The sequence below is a fragment of the Falco punctatus genome, assembly GCF_963210335.1.
Source record: "Falco punctatus genome assembly, chromosome: 17".
NCBI lineage: Eukaryota > Metazoa > Chordata > Aves > Falconiformes > Falconidae > Falco > Falco punctatus.
This window is the reverse complement of record NC_137597.1, coordinates 3,462,884-3,483,565: the sequence shown is the minus strand read 5'-3', so window position 1 is coordinate 3,483,565 and position 20,682 is coordinate 3,462,884. Positions and strand designations below refer to the sequence as shown.

The following is a 20,682-nucleotide window of genomic DNA, read 5'->3' as shown; positions in this document are numbered from 1 at the left end:
TCTTGTGGTAAACTTCCAGTCAGCTCATCCATCTTGTGGTGGTAGTTCCTCGTTTAAACAAAGAGCTTGCTGGTGCTTAACAAAGCCCTTAGCAGGCCATAGAAAAAATGCTTGTGTCTTGAATTAACCACTCACAACTCATCTGTTCTGTCTTCAAGTCAAACCTCTAACAATACATTTCATTTTATGAACCTCTTAATCATTTGATGTCAGTCTCAGCACTCTTTAGACCTCAGGTCTCGGTTTCATTGTGTGAGACACATCTCTGCGCCCTCCCCACACTGGTCGGACCATTCTGGGCACTGCTGGGGCTCCTGTGCAGGGCTGCCCGGCCAGGGCACAGCAGCACATGCCTGGCCTGGTTTCTGCCTGCCCCCAGATGAGCCACCCTGCCCGTGACACGGCGCTCAGCACTCCCCTGGGACTCTTCTCGGGCCTGTCGCAGGAAGGCCGGGATCCCAACCTCCTCGGGCCTACCCCGGGAGTGTCAGGATCCTGACCTCCCCACTGACCGGTGGGGAGGCCCCCGGGAGGCTGCTGTCCCCTCTGCCCCCACAGCTGGTCCCGGCAGGACCAAGCCCCCCACCTGGCCGCGCCGCACAGCCATGGCCCCCTCTCCCTGCACGGCAGCAAAGGCCCAGGGGGAGGCTGGGGCTCAGCGGCCGGTCCCTGGAGCCGCGGCAGGGCAGGCCGCAGGCACTGGGGCAGGGTGGCCGTACCGCCCAGGGGCAGCAGGCCCTACTGAGGCGCCCCTGTGCGCAGGGGGCCGGTCCCTGAAAGTCCTAGCGCCTCCTGCAGCCGCCACCCGCCGCCATTTTGCGCCTGCCCCGCGCCGCGCTCCCTACCCAGCATGCCCCGCGAGCAGCGCCTACATTCCCCATGAGGCCCCGCGCCCGCTGGGCAGTGTTGGGGGGGGTGGTCCGCGCCCGCCAGGGGGCGCCGCGGGGCGGGGCGGGCTTGGGCCGTTGCCGTGGTGACGCGGTAACGACTTCCCGGCGGCGGTGATTGGCTGCGGGCGCTGGGGCTGCGGTGGCGTCAGGGCGGGCGCGGTGACGTAAGGGGGTGGGGGGCAGCAGGGCGCCGCCGCCGGCGGCGGCGGCGGGGGGGAGCGGCGGGCCCGGAGCGGGGCCGCGGCGGGAGGTGAGCGGGGCCGGGGCGGCGCGGGGGGGGACGTGGGCACGGGGCGGGCAGTGGGGACGGTGGGGGTCGTGAGGGAACAGGGGACGTGTGGGGGGTGTGTGAGGGGGGACGGGGGGCATGTGAGGGGACAGGGGGTGTGTGAGGGGTGACAGGAGGCGTGTGAGGGGACAGGAGGGGACAAGGGGGGGTGTGAGGGGGGACAGGGTGTGTGTGAGGGGAGGGGGCAGTATGAGGGGACAGGAGGGGACAGGGGGTGTGTGAGGGGAGGGGGCAGTGTGAGGGGACAGGAGGGGACAGGGGGTGTGTGAGGGCGGACAGGGGGTGTGAGGGGGACAGGGCGTGTGTGAGGGGGGACGAGGTGTGTGAGGGGACAGGAGGGGACAGGGGGTGTGTGAGGGGGGACAGGGGGTGTGAGGGGACAGGAGGGGACGGGGTGTGTGTGAGGGGGGACGGGGGTTGCGTGCGGAGAGGGGGGGATGGACAGCGTGTGTGGGGACCGCGTGTGTGTGAGGGGGGACAGGACATGTGAGGGGACAGGGAGCGTGTGTGAGGGGGGACAGGGGGGGTGTGCGGGGACGGGGGGGGCAGTGTGTGCGTGTGAGAGGGGACAGGGGATGGGGGGGACAGGGGGTGTGGGACATTGACCGTGCAGAGGACGGAAGGTGGGCGGCAGGCGTGGGGTGGAGGGGCAGGCTGTGCTGTGGGGTGGGGGACGAGGCTGGGGAACGGGGGCTCTCTGTGGGTGCAGGGCTGAGGAGATGGGGTGCATGGGGGGCTTTCTGAGGGGTGGAAGGGACAGGGAGCTCTGGTGGCGTGGCTCTGAGCATGAGGAGGTAGGAAGGGACTTTGGGGACAGTGATTTGCAGGGGGCCGGGAGGGCAGGGACACATCTCTGACTTTGGGGTGCGGGCTGTCATTCCTGCTTGGGAAATCAGGGAAGACAGAGGATAGGATGTGGCCCATACGGAGGAGGCTGGGGGGACAGTCTGCCTTCTCCTCTCCCAGGGGTGAGAGGCAGAGGGGGAATTGCCCTGTGGTTTTAGGGTACCAGTGAGGGGCACTGCTGGGGGCTGGGGCTGGAAGGAGGAGAAGCAAGAGGGTCAGGGTGGTCCATCAGTGGTGCGTCAGGTGGGGGGTTGCTCGGGGAGAAAGGATCTGAGAGTCCTTTTCTCATCCCTTGTATCTCCACATTCTCCTCCTGCTTCCCCTGAGATCCCAGATGAAAGATGTTTACTTTTTGTGCCGTGGTTTTCCCACGTATGAAGTAGGGGAACTGCCGCCTTTATTAAACAGCAGCTCTAAAGCTCTTGAGTGTTCTGCACGAAGTGGCTTGTCCTGCGCTGCCAGCGCTCGTAGCCGAATGCAGGAAGGTGGTACCTGCATGCTGGCTTGGCTGAGTGTAACTTTTAATTAGCTTTAAAAGCGCTTGTAAAAAATCCTAGTGGAAAGGTTGAGCATGCAGAAGTAGGTGACGGGACCTTGAAGCAAGAGACCTAATTTCCTTTTACCTCCCGCTTCCTAGCCTCGTTTGTTCTACCAACCTGTTGCGTTTTTTCCTTCCTTGTTGGCTAGCTCCAAGCTCTATTTTTATAACCCGCTAGGATCCTGTTGTTCCTCCCCAGATGAATTTTGACCTCCCCTTTTTCGTGTGGTCAAAAGGCCTCCTGGCCTTGCTATGCTTCCAAAAGTTTGTGTGCACTGACACACCTCGAGGGATGTTGAGCAGCCCTATTTGTTTATGATCAGAGAGCCTCCAACCTATTTACGGAAGCCAGTGAATGAAGGTTCAAAACCCATTTACGAGGTAGGCGTGTTTGTGTGCCTGGGAAAATCAAGGCACAGAGAGGAAAAGCAGCTGAAGATGCAGCTTGTCAGTGGAGCAGGAGAGAATACACACCCTCTGTGACCATCCCATTTACGCTTTTTCCAAAGCATCTGTCTGTCGTCGACTGTATTGTGTCTGCGTGGCTTCAAACAGTGTCCGGGTGTAGTTTGTCTCAGCCTTGGCCACCTTCCCCTTCAACAGCTGTGCTGGGAGGCCTCCTGCACGCGAGCGACGATTGTGCTTGTGGGAAGGAATCGATCTGTTGAGCCTCTACGTGTTGGGAAAGCCCCTGTGAATGGGCTGTGGGTGGGCAGAGAGGCAAACAGGCTTTGGACATGCTGTAGGATCTGGGCAACATCCGTTGCGGTGATGCAGAGGGATCTGAGCGTGGAAAGAGGATGCAGCAGTGGCCGCCCCATAAATCGGAGTGCCAAGGCTGGTAGCAGTGTTGGTCTCTCGAAACGGTGACTTGCTCGTTGAAGCAGCCTGTGCCCCGTTTCTCATTTCTGCTCCCTCCTCCTGCCGTCTCTCTTTGCGCAAACTCCCTCGCTGCCTTCAGCGGAGAATCCCTTTCCCCTTCTGGTGCAGACGTGCTCCAGGCTGTGCTGAGGTGGGAGCTTTCTCCATCACTTTACCATGTGTCGGCCAGGGATGCAAGAGGAAGCTTTCAGGAGGGATGTGCTGGCAGGCTCCCTCCGTACCCTGCTGAGCTGGTGCAAGTATTGCCTTGTGTGTGATGGTGATGGGGCATGCCCTGGCATTTAGCTGTGAGCAGGATGAGGTGAGCCAGTAATTTAGTTTTAATTCTCAGGTCTCTGGCAGCAGCTAAGTGCTCTGATCCGCGATGGGAAAGAGCTCGGAGTGATTCATGCCCTCCTTGACACTGTCAACGTTACACTTTGTTACTGAATCAGGGATGGGCTTTATTGCTGGTGGAGATGAAGAAAGCCCTCTCCTGATGTGCCAGTGGGATTGGAATGACTTCATTATTGTTTCTCATCAGGAAGGTTAAAGAAAAACTATCCGGGGTGTTCAGAAAAGCTGCCTTCCATTTTGGGAGGGAGGGGATGAGAAACTCGTGACAGTTTTGATGTCCTATTGTGAAAGTGAAGTTACTGTGTGCGGTTTTATGGCCCCTGCTAAAGCAGAGGGCTGGGTGCTGGATCTGTGCTCCTTCCCTCACCAGCTGACCTTCGGGCAGGCTTGTCTCAGCCCCCCTGACTGTAACCTGAGGGCAGTTGCTTTCTTCAAGGGGGGGGCTGTGATTTTTGTGTCACCGACTATGAGAAAGAGTGATCCTGATGCAAATGATGCTCCCGTGCAAGGGACTGGGGTTATTTTTTTAGATCTTACACTCGTGCCCTCCCCTGGCCGTACCTGGGCTGCTTGGCAGCATGGGGAGCACTCTCCATGCTTGTGGTTAGTGTGGCGGGAGCCTCGGCTTCTGGGGCAGAGGATTTGCTTTGGTTTTTTCATCCTCTTCTGAGCAGCTGCAGCTCTCAGTGCCGTGTCAGACCCGGGAGGTGCAGGAGGGCGTGCGGCACTGGGTGGGATTCACTCTCTGCCCTGAACTTGCTGGCTTGCCCCTCTCGTCAGGGGGCTGGTGATGCTGGGTTCGTTGCCAGCGCTTGGCTGCCTTGCAAATCATCCCGTGTTGCAGGTAGCAATACGAAACGGGGCTTTTCCATGGGGCTGGGAGGAGCAGCTAAGCCTGGGTAATGTCAGGGAGGGTACATGGGTTCAAGTAGCATCATGTTCACAACATCTTTGTTTAATATGTTAGTCCAGTTAGTCTGCATAACTGTGTCTAAAAATAGAACATATTTTCTCCAAGTCCTCTAGTTCAAAGCCTCGTAAGCCGTTTTCTTTTTTAGTGTCGGTTTCTTACTGCTCTCCTGAGCCTGAAATTCATACAAGGCTATTTGCAAAGTTATCAGGAAAACCAAGAAGAGTGAATGAACTCTGTCGAATCCTTAAGTTTCAACCACCTGAGAGGCAAGTTCATTAAAGTTGCACTAACTTTAATGAGGCTGCAGTGGCAGCCTCTTAAGGGTGGATTAAGCAAGCTGAGTAAACAAGCCACCTTATGGCCACCACAGCCCTTTTTCTAGCATCAGATTCATGCATTGTCATAAAAGCTTGGGGTCGTCGGCCTCTGGCTGCAGGTGACCTAAGGTAAAGGTGACATTGTGATGCTCAAAGCCTGGTGAGGCACTGGGGCCATCTTTGACGGGACACCCAGGGGTTTGCTTTACCTCCCAGTTTGCAGAAGCTGCCAGAGCCTGGGGGAGACGGCTGCACGTGGCGGCTGTCCCTGCCACCTCCCCGCGGCACCGGGGGTGTCACCCCAGCCTATGGTTTCAGCATGCGGTAGAGGGAGTGTGTGTTTAAATTTCAGAGCTGTTGCTGGATCCAGCCCAGTTCTCCCAGAGGCATAAATATCTGGCCTTCAGCACAGCCGTGGAAATTCGTGTTGTGTTCTCTTGCAGATTACTTCGGTTTTCAGCTCTCCGTGCTGACATGGTAACTGAACGGTGGCTTTCAGCGACAGTCAGACAGGAACAGCTGCTCCGGAGAGGTAACCCTTCCCTTTCGCACGCGGGCAGTCTACCAAAGCATTTATCCTACGTATGTTTTTAAAAACTTGGGATAGGGAAGAGCCTAGGTAGTGTGGCTTGCTTTCAGCAAGTTTCACTTGTGTCCACGAGCTTAAATTTAAGTTTCTTTTCAATTTTAGACTCTATGCCTTAGTTTTGTTCAGTTTCTGAATATGATCTTTATGGATTTATGCTTAGGAGTACGCTGTGAGTATCGTGGTCAAATCCTGTTCTTCTAAGCCAACTGTTTCCGTCAGAGTATAGTGACTTAATGTTTGGTTATTTCACTGATTTTTTTATTTTTTTTTTTATGACTGAAATTGACTCTTGTAGGCTGGGGAGGGCACATGAGAGCAGGCCCCATACTTGGGTAACCAGTCACCTAACGGATCTGGCTGTGCGGGTCTGGCAGCAGTACCAATACCGTCTAGCGCTGTGTAACTGCATTACTGGGACAAAGCTGAGCAGGTTGCAGCAGAGCGAGGACAGGGGTTTTGAGGAGGTGGTCAGCATGGGCTGGGGTGGATGTTGTCTTGCCCGCAGACCTCTGAAGCGATGCCTGAAAGTCTTCGCTGCGGTCGTGCTGCACTCAGATGCTGCATGTATCTTCTATCGGTGCTGGTGCTGGCTGCGTGTAGAGGGTGGGTTTATTTTTGCCGCGACACACGTCTAAGGTGTTTAGCTGGATGGAGATACGGTTTTCTGTGTCAAGTTTGTGCAACTGTTGTGTTGTCCCTGTTCTGGCATTCGAGACATGGACTTCCAAGGATCGTCGCCGGGCGTGGAGAGGATTTTGTAATGAGCCGCATGAGGCTTTGCTGATCAGAAGAGCATTGTTGTACAGAATTGCTTACTGATGTTAATGGTCTCCATCTCTCTAGTGTGTTGCCTGTTGACAAATATGTATTTTTGTACAGTACATCTTACTGCCTTTCGGGGAATATTTCATTTGTGGCTATTGAATTATGAACTGGAAATGTGCAAATGTTTTTAGAGACAGAGGAATTAGCACGACATTAGACTCTTGGGCTTCTTTGTGCAGCAGGGACCTGACATGCAAATGATTTTTTAATTGGATGAGATAATGTTACAGTGCTTATGCCTGAAAGGTTATTTGCTGCCAGAACCCAGCCTGGCTTGCCCTGACTATGAAATTTTAAAGATGTTGGTTTATTTTGTGATTTGTATTGGCTCTCTTTCTTCCTAGCAGGAATGACTGCCCTTGCTGATAGCCACAGATTTGTCAGACTGTGTAGCTGCTTTCTCATCAGGCGCTGCAGAGCAATCTCTGCTTTTCTAGAAGTGTCATTATTCAGGGATATACTGCTTATCGCTGCTGCAATAATTTTGGAGACTCTGGGAAAGTCTAGACAAGCAGAAGTGATTTCTATAGTGAGTACAAATAAGATTTTTCTGTAGAACTAATTTTATTTTATAGTCTGAAATCCACTTGCATTGGCAGAATGCCTAGGAAATTACTTTCCCAAAGCAGAGTTTGGAGTGGAATGATTGATGCCAATATGAAGCCTTTTGGTCAAGGAGATTGTGAAATGCATCTTCCCCAAAATAAATGTTTTGGGATGACGTTCGCTGGGCCATGCTTGATTGCAGGAAGGGTTTAGAGCAGAAGTGGTTCACGATGTATCTTAGTTTCAGGAAGCCTTCTTGAAATGCTCTAATATTCACTGTGACGATCATAGCGTCTGGAAAATGTCTGTGTCCTCCAAGGTTTGGCCAAGAGCTTGTGAACATCTGACATCATTTGAGCCAGATCTTTCGAACTGGCTTTGCAAAGGACCCTGCAGTGCATGTGTGTGTCAGAATGCTTCCCTGGGGATCCCCGTGGACAGGTTCTGCTCAAAGGTTTGGGTTTTGCAGCAGTCATGGTTTGCAGGGGAATCCTCACTGGGGGTGAGGTGGCAGGGTAAAAGCACAAGCCAGAAACACAAATATTTCTCGTGGTGCTGGGTCAAGCCAGAACGTATCTCTGAGGCTTGTGGAGAGCAACAGCCAGATAATGTCCATGCTAACCAGAATCGTTGCCCTCATGCTGCATTTTCTGGTTTACCCTGGCCTGGAAACTGGAAGTTGAAATAGCAAAAACCAGAACATGTACGTTCAACCCTGTAATGTAGATGTGGGATGGAGACAGGAAACGGTTCTGGTAGTTTAAATGGGCAGATGAGCTTTCCTACCTGAGCTGGTAGGGAAGCATTGCCCTGATGGTCTGTCAAGACAAACTTTACTATGAACCATACTACTGCCTAATGAATGTCTCATTAGGAAAGGCTTTGTCAGGCTGAAGAGAGGACGGGTGAAATGGCGTGAAAATAAGCAGTGTTTTGTGCAGTCGCCTCGGTGATGGGAACCTAAGCTCAAACCCCTATCCTGCCTGACCTTTTACAAACGGTTTTTTTTGGTGCAGCTCTTGATTTCACCTTAATGCAAGCCTGGAATATTTCTGAAAATGCCCAAATCTGCTTTTCATCTTTAAGTTGATTTTATGGATGCTGCTAGAGCTGTTGGACCTTCGAGGGCTGTTAACCCCGTGAGGGCTGATGGTTGGAGACCTGCATCTCTGAAAAAAAATACATGGGTTCTGATGTGCATGGGGTAGGTGTTGCGTTGTGGAACTTTGGGACACAGGGATCTCTGGAAAAGGGTTGCTGGTGAGCATGAGCTTGGAGCTGAAGCTGGTGGAGCCTGCTGAGCTCCCAGCAGCTGGCTGTTGGATAGTGGTGGTCGCTGGTTTGCTGTGTGCCTCTGCTGCTCTCTCTGTACCCCCAAGATGGTGCCAAAGACGTGAGGATGTTATGAAAGATGCTGATGCTTTGCTTGAGCGTTTTGTTTTCTAGGGGCAGAGGTGGAAATCCAAATGGTCAGAGCACACTGCCATCCCTCATTGACAGAGGAGTCCTGGCAGGATCACGCTGACATGATTGCTGCTTGTATCACTGCTGAAAATGCAGGGAAACTTCTGTTCCTCCAGTCAGCTCTTGGTGTGTGAATGTGGCCAAAAATAGTAAGGAAACATCATTCCCCTCTAGTTCCCTGAGAGGCTATTGAACTAGTTTGTGTAACAAAGTTATTCTAATGTTCTCTGGAGTTTTCCATATGGAGATGTATCCAGCCAAACTCAGACTCCCTCTTTTTTTCCTGCTCTGTGGTTGAACTGGAGGTGCAGCGAACATGGTGATTTTTTTCTAACCGCTTCGGTGCGTATGTCCCCAGGCCCTGCTGAATCATCTGAACTTGTGCCTGGGCATAATCGCTCACTGTCAGCTGCATCCTGGGATCAGAGCGGCGTGGCTGGTGCCCAGGATATTTTGCTAAGGTCTACAAAACCAGTAGCGCTTTTCTGGGAGTCCGAGTGTAAGCATAACAAAACTTACAGGCTGGTGCATTTATTTTATTTATTTTTTTTTTTTCTTGGTCAGCCCATGGGATCTAAAATCTCTGTCGCTGCAAAGAAGAGAAGGCTTGCTACTGTTTTTGTGGGCGTTTTCCTGGATCTGAGAGCACTGGCAGCCTAGCAATAAAATTTGCTGGCCTGCTGGGTAGTTGGCTCCCGATGGCAGGCTGCACGCACATGTGTGTGATCCAGAGCGACGCATTGGCCTGCTGCTGCTTTTCTACCCCTTGTTGCTTTTCTGGGGAGCTGATTGCCCCATCCAAAGCAGAGGTGACACTTGCTGGTGTCCCAGCGACACTGAGACTTCAGGGAAAAGTAAGATGAGTCCTGGTGTGCGCAGCACTGCCAAATGACAGCCTAAATCGCTGCCAGCAGTGCTCCTGATTGCAGTGACAGCTTGTTCCACTTGACGCTTCCCTGGTTTTCCATTTAAACGCTGCTCTGAGTCTGTAACACCCTGTGCCCACTGTTTGCCTTTGGGAGTGTTGTTGCTGTTCCCGTGAGCTCCCCTCCCTCGTCAGCCCGGTGCTATAATTACTGATGTTCCTGAAACCAGATCTTTCCATGTGTCCTCCTCAGGTCTGGGAGGACAAGGGGGCCGTAAGCTAACCCAGTGCCCTGGAGTAAAGCACAAGACTTCAGGGATTTTGGAAAGCATCAGCTTACAGTGGTTTGGTGGGTTCTTTGAGCCGTCAACCTCTTCACCTTCGGCTTGGTAAAGGAAAAGGGAATATGTGCCAGAGAAGCCACCTGGGATTTTCAGAGAAGAAGCAGGGATGTGGAAGCTGGCACCAGTGGAGCAGCAAGTGGAGGCTGCTGGAGGAGCACAAATCGGAGTTGCTGGGCTGGGTGGTGGGTCCCTAGTCCTACCAGGAGACGGGAGCAAGCCCGTGGGTTCCGCGTTCCCTGCGGACACTCAGCCATCTCTGCAGCCCTGTGCAAGCTGCTCTGTGCCTCTCTCTTAGCAGCGTGCGTGCTCGGTTTGCAGCCGTGTTCCCAAAGCAGTGGCTTTACAGCCACCTCTGCTGTACCCGGGGGTGTGGTGGGGATGATCCTCTCTCCTTACCAAACTTAAAGACCTTCTCAAATAGCAACACTTCTGTGCTGTTTCAAGCTCTGAGAAGCCCCGGTGGTGTCACCTGTCTGGTACCTGCTTGTTTCGTGGCTGTGGTCCTCATTCCAGTGGGGCAGATCCTGGGTGCTCTGGCCTGTCCTGGGTTGACAGCAAAACACAAATATCAGTCAGCAACTGCCAGGATGAGATGTGCCAGTTTATTTGCTGAAAGTAATCCTAGAAATGCTTCATTTAGGAATGTACAACAGGAGAAGACGGTCACAAGCAGTGGGGTGTGCTGACCTGCGGCTGAGGCAGCCAGAGTTGCGAGCGTGACTGCGAACCGGTGTCCAAATCTGTAATACAGGAATAAACAGTAACGCTTGGCATCGATATGTTCCTCTGTGCTTCCAAAACATGCCAACTCTGTGAGCTAATGCAGCAAGGAAGGGATCAGGAAGGAAGCACTGTAAAAGTCCTGGGCTGTTTTTTTTTGGGGGGTAGGTCGGGGTTAGGGTGGGGGTTTTTTTTTGATGATGAAGGAAATGGAGGTATGGGGGTTGACAGGATTTGCTGAAGGTCATGAAGCAGGACTTCAAGTAAAAGCTAACAACTGCTCGGCTTTTTACTTCCCGCCCTGCTGTTACCTCTTCTGCAAAAGGCAGTGGTGGAGCCCGGCTCGTCAGAGGCTGAGGAGGGCAGGGAGTCTCTCCACTGGAAAGGTGTGCAGGGATGATTGTTGTAGGAGCATTAACCTTCTCCCAGTACCTGCCATCTGCTATGTGCTTGGAGCTGCTGGAGCCAGGGATGTTTGCAGCTCCTGATGGATGGATTGAAAGAGAAGAGCAGCCAGGCAGGACCCCCCTTTTGCATGTGCTTTGAATTCATTGCCCAAAGTCTGACTTGCTTCTGTTTCTGTGATACCTCTTGTTCTCTGGAAAAAACCAGCACACGTGAGCAAGCAGGAAGTTCCTTTTGGAGCAGAATATCATAACCTGGTTTGGGGGACAGCATCAGCTGTGGTACAAAAAGAGAAGAGTCTGGTGAGTTTTGTAAGCTTTTTAACCTTCCCCCTCCTCAGTGTCCAGGAAGTGGGTGAGTTAAAACACACTGTAGAGATGTGATTCATTTTGGCAAGCCTGGCTGCTCAAGGCAAGTGAGGGAACCTCCTGCACCCTCTGTCACATGTTCCTGAGTAATTAGTAGCAACACGGTAATAGCCGCTCTGGCAGCACCCTGCTGTTTAGTCGGCTGGGATCGTACTTGGTGAAACACAGGTAGCCCGCACAGGGCAGCGTCGGGGGGTTCACAGGACTGGACTGGGGCATGGTGCCGTGGCTGGCCAGAGATGGTTCAAGGGGAAGATCTGGCCCTCACGTGTCAGCACTGGCCAGGGCTGCGTGGAAGGGCTCTTCCTTGCTAGCTCTAGTAGTCCATTTCAGCGTGTAGCTTGCCTTGCAGCCAAGACTTTGAGTAAGGGAGCAAGCACTTGGGTATTAAGTGTTGCTGACATCTCATTAGCTAATGAGGGGATATGTTCATCTTTCAGGAACAAAACCAAACATGTTTTCAATGTTTGGCTCTCCCGTTTTGTGCACTTAGTTACCTTTCCTGTACTGCAGCATCTGCTTAGCTCTTCTTTGGCTTTTGGTAGTAGTAGCGGACGTGTAGGAGGAGGAAAAGAAACTGGTACTTGATCAGCAGATACTGAAGCAGTGCCAGAACCCAAGGGATGCTTGCAAATGATGGCCAATAAGCAACAATCACATTTTTTAATGGATTCATTTCAGTTTTTGTTTGTGGATTCAATATGCGCTACATGTCACAGAAGGTGCTGCTGTAGAGAGGGCTGAGTTCTCGTCTTGCCCCTTCCAAAAGGATTCACTTTGTTGCCTGTGAATTTGGCTAATATTTTTGTCCAGAGGAATAAAAACACAAGCCTGAAGTGCTCCTGTGGTAAATTGCTTTACTTTGTGATTCCTGGTGACCTCTTTTACAGTAACTTGAACAACTGCTTTGAGCAGATAGACTCTCTGGCTTGGCCCTTGGTAGGTTTGGACTTTTTTTTTGGCACTTTGCTTTACCTGGAAACTCCTGACTTGCAGAGAGGGATCTTGTGAGGTGACACTCCGGACTGAAGCGGGGGACATCTGTATAACTATATTAGAAATAAATCTGTGCTCTCCTGGAGAGGAATGGAGACAGTTGTCCTCTCTCCACCTCCATGAACACACCAAAATTGTCTTTTGTTTGAGCTCACTATCACTGAAACTAGGCCTGGTTGAAAACATGAGGTCCTTCTCATTACAAGCACTTCCTTCTCTGGTTTGGTGGCTGTCTGGCTGCCAGCACCTGGGTGTCTGTGTTGAAACACACGTCTCCTCCTTGTGGCACTTTGCGTGTGGGACTCTTCTCTGCTTCTCTGAACTTGGCTCCAAGGTCTACATGCCAGTCAGCGGTGAGGAGCTGCCGGGCCAAAAGGGTACGAGCTGTGGCCTGATGAATGGAGGCTCGGATCTTGTTTGGCTGTGGAGAAGTACTGCCTTCTTGCAGGGGGTCCACGCTGAAGATTTGTCTCATTTTAATTTTTATTCCTGTGCCGTGTCTCACCCCGTTCCCACTGTACGGTTTAGCTTGGCATAGATGCCAGCTTCTGCTTCTAGTAAAGATAAACCTGCTGCCCGTGCTGTTTGCAGTGTGGGAGCGGGGCAGCCAGCAGGCATCTGCCCAAGCCTGGAGCCAGCAAACAAACCCACCCTCCGCCGGCTGCAGGCTCCCAGGAGGGAGGTGGCTATCTCAGCCAGGGTTACCAAAGCTCCTTGGAGCGGGGGTTGAGGCAAGGGCAGAACAAGTCACGAGATGCCTGTCCTCTTGCTAGTTCCCATCCTGTAGGAAGAGGAAGGGAAACAGCTTTGCCGGTTTCTCCGGAGAAGCTTAGGAAGGAATTCAAGGTCCCCGTCCTTGTTTCCATCCTCTCTTTCCATCGCTGCCCTGTGACAGCTGCCAAATGGAAAAAGGGGGTGGCTACTCCAGTCAGGAATCTGGCTTCTCCCTGCAGCTCAAAGCTTGTGTGCTGTGCTCCGGGGATGGGTGGCTTTTTAGCCAAGGGGAGGAGACCAGGTTGTCCCTCCTCTGGCTCTACCTGCTTGGCAGCTGGATGTGGAGGCACCGAACCGCTGGAGAGGTCCTGGGGTTGAGATGGGCCCTTTGGCCATCTACTGCCATCCAGGCAGCCATCCCCCGTACCGTCCTGCCGAGATGCAAGGCTGTGACAACCCTGCCCGTGGCTATGCTGGCAGGGCAGGTCCCTCCTCATGCTCAGAGGGACAGAGTTCTGACCAACCTCTGGGGAGCTCCAGCTTCCCAGGACACCCAGCTCTGAACCGCAGGGCTGGCAGGGGCATGGAGGAGTGTGTGTGAAACCTTGGAAAATCCCGGTCTCTGCGTGCTGCCGGCTCGGAGGGGAGGGCTGGGGGTCTGCATCTTTCTGGGGGCCCTGCCAAGCTGGCTCGCTCCATGCCGGGGTGTGCAGGCACAGCCTGTGCCCTGCCTTTCATCCAGGTGGTGGTGGCTGCCTTGGTCTTTCATTTTCTGAAGGCAGGGGGTGCAGCCTCCTGTTGAAATCAATCGCTTTTCCCCCTCCTCTCCCTCTATCTCTGTGGTTTAGAAACCAGGGAAACGGGAAAGGGAAAGGCAGGTGTGCAAACAGCTCGCTCAGCTTCCCTCTGCCCAGGCCCCTGTACTCTTGGCCTGCAAGGAGATATTAAAACAATACATTCAGAGCCTTCTGGTGAAAACTTTTCTCTCTCTGGCTGTCCAGCCACTCTTGAAGGGTGGGATCTGAATCCTTATCCTTCCCGTAATGCCTGTGGGCACATGGGGAGCCTTAGCTGGTGCCTGGTGTTGCTCTCTGTGTACATATTGCCCTCTGCTTTCCCTCTTCTTTCCCTCTTCTCAGGGCTGTATGCCTATCTCCAGGCACACCAAGTCCCAGCACAGTTTTGGGTTGCTTTGGTGGGTTTTGAGGAGCAAAGCTGTGTGTCACAAACTCACTGCCACCTCAGGAGTACGCAGCCCTGAGTAGACCCGATGCATAGAGGACAGCATGCCAGGGATGCAGCTGAAGGGGTATGTCCACGTTGTTCCAGCGGCACTGTGCCATGTGGCATCTGGGGCAAAGCAGAGGGCTCGATCTGCACTGGGCTTAAAGCAGGTGGCTGTGCTGGATGCTGGGACAAAGGAGAGCTAATAAGAAGCTCGTTAAGCTGCTGCTGGATGTATTTTCCACTGTAGACTAGTTTCTCCTGCCGCGAGCTTCCCGCACTAACTGCTGTTCCAGGCAAAAGCGTTTTCCTGATGTTTGTACATTCATTTATATATAGCCTTCAAAACGATCAAGCTCGTTACCCTCCTCCTCCGATGAATAGGTGTTCCTGCCTGTGTGCCATGTCCCACCGCGCGGGATGTGTGAGCGGAGGCCAAGGATAACACAGCCCTTCAATGGTCCCTTAGTGCTCTTGTGGAGGCGCGGGAAGGGAGCGCTCTGCCCTTGTCTAAGCACCCCTCTGCCTGCTGCTGCTGTACAGGAGAGCAGGGCAGTCGCGCTTGCCTTTGATATACCTCTCCTGGACACAAAGCCGTCTGCCCTGCAGTCTGAAATGCCAGCATGGAGAGGAAAAGCAAAAGCCCCCTCACCCGTGGGAGACCCAGGCTCCAAGGCAGCGCTGGCTCCAGGCCGTGACTTGTGTCCTGGCTTTGCGACGTGTTTGCGTTCAACCTCCCCGCTCACGTGTTTTGTTGTGTTTTGTTCTCTCCCTCGGCTGCTTGCTTGATCTCGCAGGGAGCTCTGACCTTGCTCGGCGCTGATGGCTTTCCAGCGAATCCAAGGAGCTGGCTGCGGCCCAAGTTCAAAGTGCCAGGTGTGAGGGTCTGCTGCAGGAGGGAAAACGAGCCCAGGGAGTCCTGGGTCACTGCTGCCCTCCCTGAGCAAGCCCTGTGCTGTGGCGTGGGCTTGGGCAGGGGGTGCAGACCATCCTAGCGTGTGGGGGCTGCCCTGGTGTGAGTCCCCTGCGAGTAGCTTACTCGCTTCACATTCAGGCAGGTGGCTTGAAGATGCTGCATGAGTTTAACTTGTGCCTGCACGTTGAGGCTTTCCTGGTGAAAGCTGGATTTCAGTGGCTTTTTTGATGGATTTTTCTCCACTTAAAAATAGCTCTTTTAAGGTAGTGGATGCAACTCTACATGAACTGGGCTTGAGATATTAATTACTCAGAAGTCACTTTAGGAATGAAGATCTGGAAGTAAATGAGTGCCGGGATGTTGCAGCATGAGCTGGACACTCAGGCAAGATCTGACACGGTTAGGAGGGAGGTGGGAACAGCTCTGCCATGATCATGGTACCGGTGATGCATCGCTTGCACGGCTTGAGTTTTTCCTGGGCTGTTTGGGATGGACTAAGGCAAACAAGGAGCGGAAGTGCGCGGGGGGAGGATGGGGCCATTCCTCCCACAGGAAACCCAGGATTAGGACACTAGCTGGATTGTGTGGTCCTCACGATCACGCTGCTGGACCCCGTGGCTGAGCACAGCCCGGCAGCTGTGCGGAGCAACAGCAACACGTTCAACCCAGCAGTTCTTGGCAGAGGAGCCGAGGCCAGTTACAACACGAGTGAAAATAAACACAAATGCTGTAACTGGCAGCGCTGTAACGGGAAGGAGGGTGAGCATGGGGGCCAGCAGGAAGCCATTGGTCTTGCAGATGGCTTGCACAGGCTGGGGGCTTTCAGCCACTGCCTGCTGCTGCGCAGAGCCCTGCTTCCCCGGCATCCCCCATCTACAGGCATGGAGCTGCTGTGTGGGGATGGAGGGTGAAGCCAACCCAACCTTAATCTTTCTGGTGCTGTTGGCTCTGTCAAACCCCAGTCTTGGCTACCATCGTGACATCCCAGGGCACCGGCAGCTCTGGGGGATGTTGCCTGGGGCACTGTTTCTGCTGTGGGACTTGCAAGCTGGGGAGCCCAGATCCCTGGGTGGTGTCTGGGCTGGTTTGCGATCAGGGCTCTGTCTGCTGGGCTTTAAATATGATTCTGGTGAATTTTTGCTTCCTGGAGTCCTACAGAGTGTTTATACCAGAACACAAAGTGACCTTTAAAAAGTCCCAGGTTCTGCTTGTCTCCCTGGATAAGGAGAGCAAGCAGAGCAGGACCGGCGTGGTTACACACTGCCCTGCTGCTAAGGTGCTCTGCGTGGGCGTTCGGAGCTGAGGCCGCACGTTTCTCCCTCTGTCCCGCAGGCTAGCAGGAACAGCCTGGTAGGGTCCATCTCGGATAGACGCGGATGATGCCAGAGCTATGACAGCGATTGCAGTCTTGGCACTGAGGGGTGATCAATTATGGAACAACTACAGGAGGAAGTACCTGAGGTCAGGAAAAAGGAGGAGGAAGAGGAAGAGGCAGTGATGGTGGCAAGTGGAGCCTCAGACCCAAGTGGAGGACCAGACAGCTCGCTGCCTTCGAGCAGCTACACAGGTGAGTGAAGCCACGGGAGCTCGTCTGTCCCCAGAGCATACAGGCATCCACGTCCTCCGGGCAGTGTGCTCGGCTGCAAGGGCAGCGGACCTGCCCACGAATGGAGTTTGGCTTGTTTTAATCTCTTCCCTTTGTGAAATAACGCATCGAGAGCCAAGTTATGGAGAGGCTTATTTCTTCCTCTGCAGTCACTGCACAGCCATTGGCAGCAGGTTGGGAGATGGGAGTTAAAAGAACAGGCCAGTAACATTGTGCCCCAGAGTGAGGGGACTCCCAGGGTGCCTGAGAATGCCTCCCTGGCCACTTCTCGAAGTCCTCAGTGCAAACTGATTGTAGGAACTGGGGGAGAAGATTTGTTGCTGCTGAAGAGGCTCCCCCAGAGCCCTGGGCGTTCCAGCTGGGCAGCCCTGTGCCAGCCACCTGCCGACTGGGGATTATAAAATTTGCTGGTTGGGTTTCATTGCCTAGACATGAATGCCAGAAGGAAGAAATCAGTATTGATGTGCAGTCTCTCAGCTGCTGGGTGCACTCGGGGCACTCTTGGCTCTGGATACGGCATCTGCCTGCAGCCAGTTAACTGCCCAGATGCAATGCCAACGGCAGGCTGGGCCAGTGCTGGAAATCCCTCGTCAGCCCCATGGCTGGAGGAGTTAGATGCTGGATTTGTGGCTACTACATAAAAGGACACATCCCTTTGTGTGTTTGCAGACCTTTCGCAGAGCTCCTCTCCCTCCCTATCGGACCAACTGCAGATGGGCTGTGAGGAAGTGGCCTTGGGAGCACTGAATGTGGAGTGCAGGGTCTGCGGAGACAAAGCCTCGGGGTTTCACTATGGCGTGCACGCCTGTGAGGGCTGCAAGGTACGCACACCCTGGGGGGGGCTGGGTTCAGCAACACCGGGCAGAGATTAGATCCCAGGGACCATGCCATCCCTAGATTTGCAGCAAAACAGGGAGGCGGGATTGACTGATTGTAAAAAACTCATTTGCAGTTTTTTACTGCAGTTTGTCCAGAGGGTGTTGCAAGCACTCAAATACTGTCCTGGGAGAGGCAGCTGAGATGTGTATGGCCCAAATAGTGCCCGGTCGTGCTTTACTTTGTAAGGCAAATCCATCTGTCCCCACAGGGACCCTGGCTTTGCTTTTGAAGATGCTTTCTGTGCTGCAGATCAGCAGTGAGCCATGTGTTTATCCCCCTGGGATCACTGGCCGCAGCTGGGATGTGCCTCCGAAATTCTTTCCCCTGCAGCAGATGCCAGTGGGGCTGCATTAGCTGCCCAGGTCCTGCCAGACATTCCTGCAGGCTGGGGCAGGCTTGTTCCTCCATCCCTCCCTGCTGGCTGCCGGCAGCATCACACACGCGGCTCTGGCACCAGACCCTGGGCTTCCCTCCGTGGTTTCCTCTCGGCAGCCCCCTTCTCCCACTGCACGACCTGTCCTTGGAACAGAGACCCTGTTTGTGTCGGTGACCCAGGGCTCCTCCTCACCCAGCTGAACCTCCGTGAGGCTCCTGGGGATAATAAACCAGCCTGGTCCCAAACCACAGGTGCTAACACTGCTGTTCCCTCGTCCCTCTGCGCCATGTCCCACTCTGTGCCGCAGGGATTCTTCCGCCGGACGATCCGCATGAAGCTGGAGTACGAGAAGTGCGAGAGGAGCTGCAAGATTCAGAAGAAGAACCGGAACAAGTGCCAGTACTGCCGCTTCCAGAAATGTCTCTCGCTGGGCATGTCACATAACGGTGAGTGTCACCACTGCCCACAGGCCTGGCCAGCTGGGTGCCGTGGGGCCATCTGCCCTTCTACGAAGGGTTCACACAGGGAGGCTGTGTGTAGCTCGCGTTATCCCGTGGCTCCCTTCTTGCCAGGGAATCATCTTTCAAACCCAACGCTTTGAGCCTTTGGCTCTTCCTCCCCTTCTTCTGTACAAGAAGGGGCTGTTCATTCCCACCGCGCAGGCTGGCTGTCAGCACAGGCCATACAAGTTGACCCAGAGGGGCCTGGACACGCAGGTGGCTCTTTTGTGCCGGGATTTTTAAACTTCAAGTGTGACCATCTTGTTCCTGGCCAAGCAGAGGTGTTTATGTGGGCAGCAGGGTTTGTGCGAGAGCCCAGAGGGTGGGGATGGGAGCTGTGTCGGCCAGGCTAGCAGAGTGGCTGGTTCATGAAGGTGTCAGTGCCAGAGGAGCTGCAGCCCTGGAGAAGCAGAGCTGCTTCCCTGGACGCAATTCCTGCGGTTGTCCTCAGTGTCCTGACCCACCGGTGTTGGTGCCCCACAGCAATCCGCTTCGGCCGCATGCCGGAGGCAGAGAAGAGGAAGCTGGTGGCGGGGCTGACGGCAAGCGAGATCAGCTGCCAGAACCCACAGGTGGCCGACCTGAAAGCTTTCTCCAAGCACATCTACAACGCCTACCTGAAAAATTTCAACATGACCAAAAAGAAGGCGAGAGGTATCTTGACCGGGAAGGCCAGCAGCACACCAGTAAGTTGCCTCCCCAGGGCAGGCAGGGTTGGCCGTGACCAGCGCGGCGGGGGCTGTTTTCTGGCAGGTGCTGCACGTCTCCCTCCTGCTGTAGCTGTTCCCCATGCACCAATTCCCAGCTGCAGCCAGGTGGGCTCTGCACATCCTGCCCTTTGCTGGGAAAATTCCCATCGTGCTGTTCCGGGTGGGTGCGGATTGCACGGGCAACTCTCGGCCCCGGTGGGGAGAGAGCAGCAAAGGGACGGGCAGACAAACGCGAGTGTCCTTGGCGAGGCTGGTATCTCCAGTCGCCGCGGCAGGTTCCTAACTGCTTGCTTCTTTTTCAAGCAGCCTTTTGTGATCCATGACATGGACACCTTGTGGCAGGCAGAAAAGGGGCTGGTGTGGAAACAGCTAGTGAACGGCATTCCCCCCTACAAGGAGATCGGGGTGCACGTCTTCTACCGCTGCCAGTGCACCACGGTGGAGACTGTGCGGGAGCTCACAGAGTTCGCCAAGAGCATCCCCAGCTTCCTAGGCCTCTACTTGAACGACCAAGTGACTCTGCTGAAGTATGGGGTGCATGAGGCCATCTTCGCCATGCTGGCCTCTATCATGAACAAGGATGGGCTGCTGGTGGCCAACGGGAACGGCTTTGTGACCCGCGAGTTCCTGCGTAGCCTGCGCAAGCCCTTCAGCGAGATCATGGAGCCCAAATTTGAGTTTGCTGTGAAGTTCAACGCGCTGGAGCTGGATGACAGTGACCTGTCTCTGTTTGTGGCTGCCATTATCCTGTGCGGAGGTGAGCGGGCGCTCTCGGCCACGCGAGTGTCAGGGGAGAGTTCTCCCGTACTTAGAGGTGGTTTGGGGGGGGGCTGAACTGCAGCTGGCCCTGAGGTCAGCCAGGGGTGGCTTAGGGGGACGAGAGGGAAACCGAGCAGTTCGAAAACCGGAGCTTCCCCGTGGCAGTGATGCTTAGCAAGCTTGGAGCAAGAACCGGGAGTGGCACCTCCTCCTCGTGTGCTGCTGTGGGATATGTTGTCCCAGGGCACACTTCTCCCCTTGTCTGATTGACAAGGCTGGAGTCGCGGTGGGTGGGTTACTGTCCCCGTCTCCCTGTCCCCAGGAGGAGCGTGTGCTTTGGAGGGCTGCACCAAAACGCTACAGCTGCTGTGCTTCCTCCCCACAGACCGTCCTGGCCTGATGAACGTGAAGCAGGTGGAGAAGATCCAAGACAACATCCTGCAAGCGCTGGAGTTTCACCTGCAGTCTAACCACCCCGATGCCCAGTACCTCTTCCCCAAGCTGCTGCAGAAGATGGCCGACCTGCGGCAGCTGGTGACAGAGCACGCCCAGCTGGTGCAGAAGATCAAGAAGACAGAGACTGAGACATCTCTTCACCCGCTTCTGCAGGAGATCTACAAGGACATGTACTAAGGACCTGTTATTTATGAGAATGAAGCCATGGATTCCCATCAAGACTCTTTGTACAGAAGCAAAGAAATCCTTTCCCCGTGTCTTCCATTTCTTCTACTGGAAATTCTTTTCTACGTGCCCCTGACATACGGTACATAGGGCAAGATGCCATAAGATTTTGCAGCCACCACCTGCTAGGCCAGGGCTTCCGTTAACACACACTAACAAATTTACAAAGGCAAATCATAAGCTA

At 54.2% G+C, this 20,682-nt stretch overlaps 1 protein-coding gene across 3 annotated transcripts; it reads left to right on the top strand.

Annotated features, from left to right (window-relative positions):
• The first annotated feature begins 1,051 nt into the window (after positions 1-1,051).
• PPARD (peroxisome proliferator activated receptor delta) lies at positions 1,052-20,537 on the top strand. 3 transcript variants are annotated; one of them, XM_080367796.1, is made up of 8 exons: positions 1,052-1,140; positions 5,455-5,543; positions 16,320-16,554; positions 17,263-17,414; positions 18,156-18,294; positions 18,832-19,034; positions 19,365-19,815; positions 20,203-20,537. In XM_080367796.1, the coding sequence occupies exons 3-8, from the start codon at positions 16,419-16,421 to the stop codon at positions 20,448-20,450; spliced, it is 1,329 nt and encodes a 442-aa protein (XP_080223922.1). In that variant the 5' UTR covers positions 1,052-1,140; positions 5,455-5,543; positions 16,320-16,418; the 3' UTR covers positions 20,451-20,537. The 3 variants fall into 3 exon arrangements, with proteins under 3 accessions (XP_080223922.1, XP_080223920.1, XP_080223921.1); XM_080367794.1 differs by having other exon boundaries at positions 19,362-19,815; XM_080367795.1 differs by lacking the exon at positions 5,455-5,543 and having other exon boundaries at positions 1,122-1,140; positions 19,362-19,815.
• The last annotated feature ends 145 nt before the right edge of the window (positions 20,538-20,682 follow it).

Coding starts and splice junctions, on each gene's coding strand:
- PPARD (XM_080367794.1), top strand. CDS start 16,419: ATGGAACAACTACAGGAGGAAGTACCTGAGGTCAGGAAAAAGGAGGAG. Junction 19,035..19,361: donor GGAAGGCCAGCAGCACACCA/GTAAGTTGCCTC, acceptor TTCTTTTTCAAG/CAGCCTTTTGTGATCCATGA. Junction 19,816..20,202: donor TGCCATTATCCTGTGCGGAG/GTGAGCGGGCGC, acceptor TCCTCCCCACAG/ACCGTCCTGGCCTGATGAAC.